Source organism: Notothenia coriiceps, unplaced genomic scaffold (assembly GCF_000735185.1).
Source record: "Notothenia coriiceps isolate Sejong01 unplaced genomic scaffold, NC01 NC01_scaffold00032154, whole genome shotgun sequence".
Classification (NCBI taxonomy): Eukaryota; Metazoa; Chordata; class Actinopteri; order Perciformes; family Nototheniidae; genus Notothenia; species Notothenia coriiceps.
The window spans coordinates 135,074-147,365 of record NW_011364855.1 but is presented as its reverse complement, the minus strand read 5'-3'; the positions used below and the strand labels follow the sequence as shown (position 1 = coordinate 147,365).

Below are 12,292 nucleotides of genomic sequence, written 5' to 3'. Positions count from 1 at the left end.
TTATTATTTCGAAGAGATGAAGATGCGCCGCACAGACTTTCCGCCAGGCATTTCTCAAGACATGCTGGATCAAAGAACTTTCCGCTTGTGCAGGAGCCTACTACATTTACCCATGTACACCTACAGCTATTGATCGCGTCTGTTGCGTTTTGTGGATTTAACAAGCCTGCTTAGTTGCATACTTTCTTCACTGAATCTGATGCGTTAATTTACTCTTCGCGCGAAATAGTCTGGGACGATCTCAGCAGGCAACTTTCAGCAAGTTTCTTTGAGTGGGAGGCTGTCCGATTTGAGTGGAAAACAGCGCGCGGTCCTTGCAAAGAGGAGAGCTTCATCTGTCCTGCGTGCACCCAGATAATATGCTGCGGTTCAGTGGATGGAAACCGGTAAGCACTACGCTTCAAGCATGCAGCTAGGTATCGGCAAATGTTTCTAATCTCCGTGTTTAACTCATAACAAACAATAAATCTGTAATATGCCAGCAACTATCCTGAACAACTAAAATACGTGACAAAAACTTAATGTGGTATTTAGAATCCGAGGGAAAAGGCCAAATTTGAAGCTCTTCATTGCAAGATAAAAGAAGTGACACAATTTGTGGACTATATCAATAGGACAACCAACAACATGTAAAATGACAGACAATAAATAATTATATTCGTAATTATTCTTAAATATTTACAGGTTGCCTTCTATTAATAGTTGAATAGATATTCTTTGGACTTTTATCAACATTTTCACATATTTTAGGGTCTCTGGAAGAGGTGTTTGTGGAGGGGAGTGGTCGCAGCCAAGAGAACTTCAAAGATCCACAGCAAGGTTGACGAAGAGGGACTCGAGCTTGGCGGTGTGTCGGCCTGAAGAGTGGCTTCTCTGTGCTTGAATATGTACAGGGGCCGAACTGTATGCTATCCCTTGTGTCTTGCAAGAAAAGCTGTCAAGTAGGCAATCACTTTCTTTTGCATGGATGTAACATTGCAAATACTCCTTGGCCTTATCCAAAAAGTAGCAAGACCGCGGGCCTCTTTTCGCGCTCACAAAGGCGTACGGCATTTTCTACAATGCGCGCGCACTAACTGCAACGTGGCGCTCCCGCAAACTCTCTCTGAAGCACAAAAACGGGAGACAGAAACTCGCAGGACGCGCCCGTTGGGAAGCGCATGCGCGAGCTCTGTCGCTTCCAAACGCTACCTCTCATCCTATCACGCGCTTTTTTTCCACTGCTTTCTTCGCTCACGCTGCTTCTCTCGCCACTAACTGGGCTTCTCGCGCTGCTCATTTAACTCGAAGCTCTTCTCAAATGTTCTCTCTCAAAATGATGCGGTAAGCAGGAGGACAGAATTACGCCACTCGCGTTTCTCGCTTTCACTCGCGCAGATACGAGCATGGTTTTATATATGTTTAATACATGTTTAATCGTGTTTTATGCCGTTTGCCAAGACTTGATAAGTCGCTCGTAAAACACAGGAGGTATGGAAACTAAGAGCACCATATGTGGTAAATTGTACAGCTAATATAACAACACATTAGTTGTATTTCCTTTAACTGACGGATATAGAGTTGCTGCGTAGGGGGGTTGAGATGCACAGGCTGCAGTGGAGACGCTGCGCACAGCTGATCGACAGCTGGGACACAAACCACCAAATACAAAAACATAATTCAGATCCAGTGGTCATGACTCCACTCCCGAGGGATTCCCCGATCATTTCTTACAGTTTCTCATCAAGGGGGGGTCTCCTGTCCCCGGTACAAACACACTGCCTGAGGAAGGCTATGTGTATTTTTTTTGTCATTAACCTTTTTCGGACCACTTATTTATTTATTTTGGTGACGATCCGACCTCCATGCTGCTACTCTGGTTCAAACTACATCCACCAAACAATATGATTGATCTCGACCTCCCCAAAATAATCAAAATCTGACACGGTGTGAGATGTTTTTTTTAGCGGTTCTGTCGTCATTTCCTGCGATCTTCTCCATGCAGTCAGTCAAAATGAATGAATGAATGAAAGGGCGTTTATATTTATAGGCAAATATGGGCGTTACGTGAAGCCCGCAAAAGCTGCACCGCATTTCGAGTCGGTTGTGATTTATAAAGGGAAACCGGCGTAGGAAGTGCCATACGCACTTTCCTCCCTGGTACGCAATGTTTGGTGAATCGGAAAGTGGCGGAAAATGTATGGACCTATTTTTCGGATTTCTACTACATAAGCAACCTTCCCACGTGAATCCTACGCACGGCGTTATAAATGAGGCCCCAGATCTTAACATTTCCAGATTCATATTCCCCTAATTCACGTGTACGGTAGGCTATGTTTAAGATAAATCAGCACAGGAGCTTAAAACAGGGTGTAACAATTCACACCAATATTTTTGTTGGCCTCTTACAAATACGTAAGTGTAAAATTGAACAAGATGAGCTAAAAACAGGATGTAAAATTAAATACTGTACAGCAGAATACAAAACGGCTTATTGTATGCCAATGCCAACAGATGAATGGTATGAAGTTGTGAAAAAGATCAGGACTTGTATAGTCCTATGGCCTGTGGATAATAAAGCTGTCCTTGAGTCAGGTGGTTTTTGTTGAATATACTCATGTAAAGTATCTAAAAATTGTACTTAAGTACAGTACTTGAGTAAATGCTCTTGGTTACTTTACAACACTGGTTGGGACAGTGTTGTAAAGTGGGACTGTGTGTGCTGTTGTTTGCAGAAGTTCATTAGCATTGATATGAGCCTCTGAGCCCGTAGCCCCGCCTCCTGAGCGCTGATTGGCCACACTGTTACCGGAGCTGTCAGCCTGTGGAAGGTTTCTCCGCTCTGCTACTGTCCCAGTCTTCAGCTCCAGAGCGACGGGCTGACTGCAACTAGCGGCAGGCAGGCTCGTCTTGCCTTTTGTTAGCTATAGCTTGGAAAAAACCAAGGAAAAGACAGAGCCGCATCCATGCAGTAGCACACTTTTATTGGAAAATGATCATCTGTACGAGTAAAATGGAGTACCCCCTGAGAACCCAGTGTCAGCGCGTGCACAAACAGGTAAGCTGACAAGAGACGAAGCAGTTTGAAATAGTTTCAGCACAATTAAAGCTAACGGCTAACTGTGTCGCCTGGGTAACGTTCATTCATTTGATAAAGGGATTATTTTGTATCAGAGTAACAACTCGTCTCTTAACCACCTCTTTCATTTAGCTTCCTTGTCTTTTTTAAATTTAAATAGCATGTTTAGACAGGAAACAGCTTATTGAAAATATGACTATTGCAGTTTTAAACAGTTTTAAATATCTCAACTTTTTTACTTGCCAACTAGAAGCTAGCTAGTGAGCAAAAATAGCATTACCAAACTGATTTAGCTAGCTAACTTAGCTAACGGTATATAGGGCAATCATGCTAGAGTTGAATCAAACTGAAAAGACAATCAAAAATAGTTTTAATTGTTTAATTGGGGGTAATGAGCTGCCACCTTTCATCCCCATCAAGATACCTTTAATCCTTTACATCTCCAGTCGTTTACATGTCAGCTTTATCAAGGTATAACAAGCTACCGTTAAGACATTAATATGAACAAAATCTGTTTGTGCAGCCACTGTGATGTTATGCCTTCACAATCCATGTAACGAAGACAATTCCTTTGTTGGTTCACCAGTGGTGATTTGAGTGCTTTCCTTTACAGTACATGGTTATATGTAAGGTTCACAGTCAAATACTAATGTTTAAATGCAGTAACAAATATGAATGTTGCAGTACGAGGAGAAATCTATAGGTGACGATGACATCATCTGAAGATTTAGGAAAAAAAGTGTGTCAGTTTTGGTGGCTGTGGAGTAATGCAGTGACATTTATTCACCATAAATAATATATAAGCAATGCTCTAGGTGACCCTACAGTGTAAATGCGTTTAATCTATGAGGCCATATGGGGATTGTTCAGTCCTTTTTACTGCAAGTCGCTATAAATGTTGGCGACTTTTATTGTGCTGTTTTTTGCTGGCTGAACTGGACTGCCAATCAAAGTTGTTTTTCTCCTCTGTGGCTGTTTTTCCATTTTGCAACAGAAGGGGGGCGCTGTCCCGAGTGCAGTCCAAAAAGCCATGTTTGCTGCAGATTAGAGTCCAGAAATGGAGCAAAACAGGGAGGAATGTGAGCAACAAGGGATTCAAAACCCTCCACTTTGGGTTCAAGTCCAATATGTGTTCCTTTCAGTACCCTTCTCATTGTGTTATGTTCATATTCATTGACATTCAGCTTGCATTTTTCTGCTGGCATTTTTCTGTACAGGCCATTTGAGTACGTCATTGTTATAACTAAATGGCAAACAATCAGTATTTTTGTTGAGACCTATGCTTATGCAAACCATAATAACCCTATGAGTACTACAGCTCCTTAAAGATATTGCACCCCAAAGCTGTTTAAAATAAAGAAGTATATAGCAGGCAATTTAAGAAACACCTAATTTGAGCACCCGCTTTTATAACCCGCTCACCCTCGGCTTGTTTTTGAATTACCTTGTTATCCGTCTTTTGCTCTACCTGCCTGCCTTGTTTTCTGACAGGTCCAATAATTCATCTGCTGTATATGGGCTTGGCTTTCTCTATTTCTTTAGTCACCCTGCAGCACAGTGTTTTGTTTGTCTTGGTTGTGTTGTATCTGCTGTCCTTACCCTCCCCTCTTCTCCCCCCCTCTCCAAACATCTTTGGGCTGCAGCTGGTTTGTTTTGCGCTACACTCTTGAGTTCAGGTTGCAAGGCCAAAACCGGCCCTGGCTGCTTGTGTTTCCGGTAATTTTTTTAAGAGGGGGGGTTAATGCTGCCAGAACGCCGGCGCATGATAAGGACGGACCCCCTCCAGGCTCAATTGGAATGCAGATTGAATGTCCTTCTCCTGTATCCGCAGCAGCCCCCCTCTTGCAGCCCACCAAAATCACACTCATACTGGAGAGACACTACATGCACACATGCACGTCTCATCTCAAACTGACACAATTCCCCTTAGAGGACTGCTTGCATAATTTTTCCACATCATTGTGTGACATCTTCATATTCCTGCCTGTACAGTGCTGCTGTTTTGTTTGCCAGCCTGCCATCAAAGCCGCTCTTTGTCTACATTTACCTTTCCTCCCTTCAGCGACGTCACTCCTGTTTTTCATGTCATCCCTGCCTCTTGCTGCTCTCTGATCAATATACAAACGACCTCTCCTGTGGCGGCAAGGGAAGGTTTTTTTTTGAATGTCAAATGATCTGCACCTGTAAATGTTTTCCCACAGCAGGCAGCTTTTTAATTCTTATTCTATCATTTGCAACCAGGCCACAAGTTTGAATTCATCTTTTGATTTGAATAGAGCAGGGCTTCAATATCAACAGAGCCTTCTCGCTTTTGTCACCCCCAAGCTTGTTTTTGACTAGAAAGAAAATGGCTTTGTTTCCAAATCCTTCGCTGCTGGGCGTACTGTAAGCAGAATGAATAGGGTTGTGTGCACAAAGCCTTAATATCTTTCTCTATGAGACTGTTTGCTTCTATGTGAAACCAAAATATGCTTGTTAACAGCTTTTTCTTTTCGTTTAATGCGGGTGTTTTTTTCCTGTGGGTGGACAATAAGGAGCGTATCGCCTTATCAAAAGTACGGCTGTGTGCAGCATCTGTGGGCAGGCAAAAAACACGAAGCAAAATGCATGGGTGTCTCTGGACACAATCTCTGCAAAACATGTCTGTATAAACCTTATTTCCCTGGGTGTATTAATCACAAGTATTGATTTGAAAGTGTTTTGATAAATGGGCTGGGATGGATGTGGGGAGACACTGAAATATTCATTGCTTTACTGTTCAGACATTTAAGGTGTTTTTTGTTTTGGTTTCACTAGTTTCAAAATCTTGGAATCTTTAAAAAATTACTCATAGCATAATCATCAACTTACTGTATATTGTCTCGAGCTGCTGACTGCTGACTTTCAATTTAGCTTTCATGTTAAGCTGTCAGCTCACTCAGTTAAAACTGTAGGATGTGTTATTTCCTGCTGTGCTCACATCAACTGTAGTTCCTGTTTCAGAATTGACTTTCTGTCGCATTTGTCCAGACTTGTTTATGAAATTTCATGAAACACCAATTTTCTCTTTGATGGGGTGACGCTGGTGAGGACAATTCCTGTCTCCTCTGTCTATACATGAGTACGTCTTGTCACTTGTTTTCTGTAGATTTGACACTGGCTGAAAATCAAATTAATGACAAAACTAGTCATTTATTTGCCCACTGGCTATGAGGAGTTTGTGTTCTCATGCTTACATATTGTATGTGAAATAGCAGTGGGTTTATCATCTGGCTATGCAGCCCAGTCTCTCATTTCAGTTTGAACATTTTCTAACAGCAACCGTTACATTTTCTGAATCAAGCTTATGCAGATATAGTGTTTTCCCTTCACACTGTGAACAAAGGGCTCACACAGCCCCTACTGGAGCAAGTAGCAGTCTGTGTTATGCCCAGATGCATTGCGTCACCTGGTTGCTCACGATGACCCACTTTGATAAGGTTTTGCCAGAGACTCAGTTTTTCTTGATAGTCTGTTTTTTTTCATAAGCAGGCGCCATATTTCCAGTGTTGCATTTGGGACGTCTGGTACAGGTCGTAAATCTGAGACCCGGAGTACATTTATTGTTTTGCATTCATACCGTCAGCTGTGCACTGCAACAAAAAGTGATGTTCATTCAACAGCTATACATCAGCTGACTGTTATAGTGGCGCAAGTGTCAGCTTGCCATCACATACTGGCAGTTACACAAGTAGTAGCAGATTTTTCATCTAAATACTGTGTGCATTGTGTACATCTTGGCCTCCATTCTTCAGTAACTTGAATTAATTAATAACTGGAAAATAACTGTTTAATCTTTAACTCAAATATTGATACTTCCATTAACATAACATCATTCAGGTTAATACATTGACTACAGAACCACCATTTCTTAAACCTCTGATTAAGGAGTGTGTGGTTTTATTATTACAAATTAAACAGAGACGGTGATTGAACAGTTTCACATGGATCAGTCATAATCTGTTTGTGTTGCGATCGTAGCTTATTCTATAGTGACACACTGGACAGAATTAGTGGTCTCCCTGCATGAGAAGTCCTTGACAAGTCGACCTCAAAGCAGCGACCTCTGTAAGGCCTTTTCCTTTAAGTGACCAAGCCGGTTGGTGCTTGATGAAGCAGTAACGTAGATTCTGCAGCCCAGAATACTAATCGGCAGCTCTTGTGTTTGCAGAGAGATACTTGTGTGAATGTGCTCTTGTCAGGAGGCCTTTGATTGGCAGGCACCTGTGTGCTCTGCCCTCCAGCCTGTCCTCATGTCTGCTGACAGACCAGAGTAGGTCAGGGTCCGACTATAAGGAGGTTTTATTTATTGCAGTTCATTCGCTGCCTTTTAATCCTCCTCTTGACTTTCCTCCATTTTATATAAGCTATGAGATGAGGCTCAAATCATCATTAGATTTATTTAATGTTTGTTTCTAGGTCTGAGCGTAAATAGGTCAAGAGGTGGAGTCTTGTGCAGGATCAAACCCTCGTCCACTGTAGAGAGAAGTGAAATACCACATGAAGCCACTAGCCAGATAAACATGGTGGTGAATACCAAAGAGCCGTGCTTGGCTCAAGTTAAGTAAAATGGTCCGCTCGTGGACATTGTTTCTGACTATCCGTGACATGAACTGAGCTGTCGGGGAAAGGATTAATCCTAGACAGCAGTTTGTGCTGTGACAAGTCCTTGCCAACATTCGTACAATTCCAACTGCAGTGAAGCATTTGGTTTTGATCAGCGCTGTGCTCTCAGGTTTCACATTCAGGCGAACTGAGTCGTCGCCCAAGGCTGAGCTTCTAAACACCTTTTCCTAGAGGCCATTGTATGATGGCGAGGGAGGAAATAAATGGCTGTGCCTATGAGGGCAGGACAGCTTCCCTCTCCTCATGCGTCTGTTTCTCTTGGCCTCGGGCTCCTCGGCCCAATCCCACCTATGTTTGTGTGTTTGGCCTCATCCACTTCTTTGCTACTGCGGACCTTCCCTCTTCAAGGCCTCATAAGCCCACATTTCACATTAGATTCTTCTTCTGCGGTTCCACCCAGCATTAAATCCCCCTTTCCCCTGGGTGTAATGTTTTCCTGGTTTCGTCGTTGTATCAGTCCATCTATTGAGTTTGTCTACTGCATCCACTTTTAATTAACAGATGTGGAGACCCATATGGCTCAGCTACATGTAGTAATGATAATGTTTGTGAGGCTTCAGATCCTGCTGCTGCCAACGCAAGGTGGCGTCTCGGTGCCTGTGGAGCTGGCGGCTGAGCACTTTGTTTGCTTGTTTTAGTTGCAGAAAGAATAATGTAAGGAATGCAGTGCCTTGCCACCGGCGCTGGTATCCCAGCATCGCGCCCGCTATTCCTTCAACACTCATGAGCTGATTTAAGGTGTGGAACATGACTCCAGTCCAAAGCACAGTCGGTGCCCGTCGTCACACGGTGTGGACGCTGAAGCTGCACTTTATCTTGAGCCAACTTTTCTTGGCTATAAAATAAGTTCTAATAAATCACCGAAAGGACAGTCTGCCCTGTGTTACTGTTTTATTACGTCTTATCACCATTTATATGTAAGCAGTAGTACACAAAATCAAAGAAAACATTTATCTGACATTTATGGCTGCATATAAGGTTTTCGTTCTCTATCAATTAATCTAGTTTTATTACTTAAAATTCCCATATCCGATCAACTGGAATCCGTTTATTTGGGGGATTTTTGCTGATATACTGATTTAAGCAATTATTACAATGTATGCCAGTTCATTTTCTGTTGCTAGATAAATCAATAAATGTACCTCGTTTCAGGTCCAATGACTTCTGCCTCAGCATCAAACACATGATCACAGCTATAAATCATCCCCCGATTTTACTGCAACAACAAACGGGAACAAAGATTGTGCTTCTCCCGTCAGAAACCATCTCCTCTCTGCCTGCTCTCTGTAGGTGATGGTGAACGGAGAGAAGGAGCGCGTGTCGCTGCTGTTCATGAAGGCTCTGGTCAGCAGGGGCAGCGTGGACGCCGTGTCGCAGCAGATGGCCTCTCACCCGCAGTACTTGGAGAGCTTCCTGCGCACACAGCACTACATCCTGCACATGGACGGGCCCCTGCCGCTGCCGTACCGCCATTACATCGCCATCATGGTCAGTGGCCTTTCTCATCTCGTTGATACAAACCCAGGATCTCGCCATACTGTGAACAAACCGATAGTCGATTTGGAAGCTGTTCTCCAGCAGGGATCATAGAAGTATTATTCAAAATGAAAGAATAACACCTTGTTTGAAAAATGTCTGAACTTTTTCTTGCCTTGCCCTTCAGGCTGCAGCACGACATCACTGCAACTACCTGGTGTACCTGCACTCAGCCCAGTTCCTGAGGGTGGGCGGGGACCCTGTGTGGCTGCAGGGTTTGGAGGCAGCCCCCCCTCGCCTTCGTCTGCTTGACCACATCAACAAAGTGCTGGCCCACCAACCCTGGCTCACTGCCTGCTCACACATCCAGGTACAGCACAGCAAAACGCAGACAATCATTTTTTAAATAAAGCGTAACAAGAAAGTATCAAATGATTCCCCATTACAACTTACAGAATACACAATACAGAAGTGAGCTCTCAGGGTCAAGGTTATAAACCTATGAATTCAAGTTTTCTGTATGCGTTTGCTAGTTTTAGTCTTTATATACGTTTGACAGCAGTTTGTTTATTACACTTCTTGAAATCATTTTCTTGTTATCAAATTCTAAAAATCCAGACTGGGTGAAAAACAGCAGGTTTTAATTGTGAAGCACAGTGCCCTCTGCTGGAGTGTCACGTCTGATCAATTGCCGTCTTCTTTTTTAGGAATTGATATTTAATAGAAAACTTAAACTAAAATAAATGTATGTTCATTCTCATTTTTTTTAAAATAGCCAGGCTATATATTTTCATTGAGTTAAGATATTTTCTCCGCTCATTTCAGTTTCTGTTTATACTAATCACCCTGCTCACATGCACACTAACGAGTATAAAGGGCCGTGTCTGACCCTGAGCTCTGTCTGTCAGGCGCTGCTGAAGGCGGGCGAGCAGTGCTGGTCTCTGGCGGAGCTGGTGCAGGCCGTGGTGATCCTCGCTCACTGCCACTCCCTCTGCAGCTTTGTGTTTGGATGTGACACAGACTCAGACCCTGCCTCTCTCTCCAAGTCTCCTAACGGCACCCCGCCCACCTTCTGCCCCATCGATGCTGCCAACGGCAACGCCAACGTGCCTCAGACGCTCGCCACTCCCTCCGAACACATAACTCGAAGACGGGTAACAAATCAGACCTGTATGCTCTTAAAATGAAAATCACTGATAATTGCAGAACAAAGTAAACTGTTTCACACAAATATTCCACTTGCAATGAATAAAATATACTTTTATAATTACAAAAGTGTATAGTAGGGTGATCATTTTCATCTGATACAGCATCACAGAGCTCTTTGTGTAAATGACAGATGCATCTGAATCTATAATGTAAGATTGGGTTGTTCATTGTTCAGCCTGTTGTCTGTTCCTTCCTGAAAGGTTTATTAAACCTTATCTGTGTTTGTGTGGATAGTCTCTGGACTCCAGCTGTGACATGGTGTGTCTGAAGGAGAAGATTCAGAAGTCTCAGGAGGAGCGAGAGAAGAGAGAAGAGCGGCTGCTGCAGACACAAGCACTCCAGCAAACAGGTAACCAACAGAAACACACAGGCAAGAAAACCCCGCTCAGGTGTTCCCCCTCACTTCTGATGGTTATCTCGAGCGCTACATTTGAAGTCACATGGTGTGAAACTCGAGCAATTTACATTTATTGACGCACTCCCTCTGCCTCCCCTCCATCGCTGTTGCTTTCATCGTCTCTTTTTTTAGATATGGAAGAAGAGGAGGAGATGATATGCTTTGCAGACCCCACACGTTTCATCACAGACCCCGACTTATGCTACCAGGAGTTTGCTCGCAGAGAGGAGGACCACTTTCAAGTATTTAGAGTTCAGGTGAGGGTCGGTCACGGTGGGTGTTAGGGCTCGTTATCCCACGGCGTCAGAAAATACCTTCCATTTCTTTTACACATGACTTCGTCCCTCAGACCCCATTGAGATCCTGATGCCATACTTTATGGTTCTTTAGGAACAAAATCATAAAATGATTTAGAAGATTGGAGAAGCAGAGAAAAAGTGGCTTTACAAAATGATGTTGTTTTTTCCTTTTACCTTTGGGATTTGTTCCGTCTTTGTTAAATCACATCTCAGCTCTTTAAGGCTTCTTAAATTATTCAAATAAAAACAACCGTCTTATTTGAACTGCTTACAAAAGGACGAGGGTTGGGAACCACTGCCGCACTTTAATATTTGATGATCTTTAGCTAACATCGCCACCTTGCTGACTTGATGTGTTGTTTTCTCTGCAGGACTATTCATGGGAGGACCACGGCTTCTCCTTAGTCAACAGGTTGTACTCGGACATCGGCCATCTCTTGGACGACAGATTCAGGAGCGTGACGACCCTCCCCTCGATGCACAGCCCCGACCTGAAGAGGGCCATCTGGAACTACATCCACTGCGTGTTAGGAATACGGTGAGACACAAACACCCTTTGAGACTCGAACTAAAGCCCTGCTTCCTGTTGTGTTTAGTAGATTAAATGAATGTTTGTTTGTGGTTACAGGTACGATGATTATGATTATGGAGAAGTGAACCAGTTGCTGGAGCGCGATCTGAAGCTCTACATCAAGGCTGTGGCCTGCTTTCCAGACGCCACCAAAACTCCAGTGTGTCCGCTCAGTCTGGCTCCGCTCAAACCTTCAGAGCGGGTAAGAGCCCCTTTAACACAGCTTTACCGACTATCTTTGCTACATTTGAAGCCTCCATAGAGGTGTTTTATTTAAGCATTATGTGTATGTTGTTTTGTTTGTGACGTCACTACTCTAGAAGTACATTTAAAAAAAATCCTCATACAAATCCTTAATTTAAATAGTGATTTATCAGCTGCCCCCCCCCCACTGTAGAGCCTTGCCCCCCCAGCTTCCCCCCTAACTTTTTGTGTCCCTAAAACTGTACTTGTAGAAACAAAAACCTACACTATGTCCACAAGCTTCTCAAGCAACGAAACAAGCAGTGCTTTAATTAAAAACACAATCATTTTAAATACCTGTTAAAAACGCAGCTACGGCCCTGCATTAAACTGCGGAGCGGCTTTCACACAGACCGCCGCTCACACCGCTGCAGAGAGGGAGCGAGCCCGTCCAA

The 12,292-nt window shown here is 43.4% G+C and overlaps 1 protein-coding gene across 1 annotated transcript; it reads left to right on the top strand.

Annotated features, from left to right (window-relative positions):
- The first annotated feature begins 2,825 nt into the window (after window positions 1–2,825).
- Window positions 2,826–11,931, top strand: sesn4 (sestrin 4). The gene is made up of 8 exons (XM_010788822.1): window positions 2,826–3,037; window positions 8,993–9,190; window positions 9,366–9,548; window positions 10,087–10,332; window positions 10,622–10,736; window positions 10,917–11,041; window positions 11,455–11,621; window positions 11,712–11,931. Exons 1-8 carry the CDS (start codon window positions 2,972–2,974, stop codon window positions 11,914–11,916), a joined length of 1,305 nt encoding a protein of 434 aa, XP_010787124.1. The 5' UTR covers window positions 2,826–2,971; the 3' UTR covers window positions 11,917–11,931.
- Window positions 11,932–12,292: the final 361 nt, after the last annotated feature.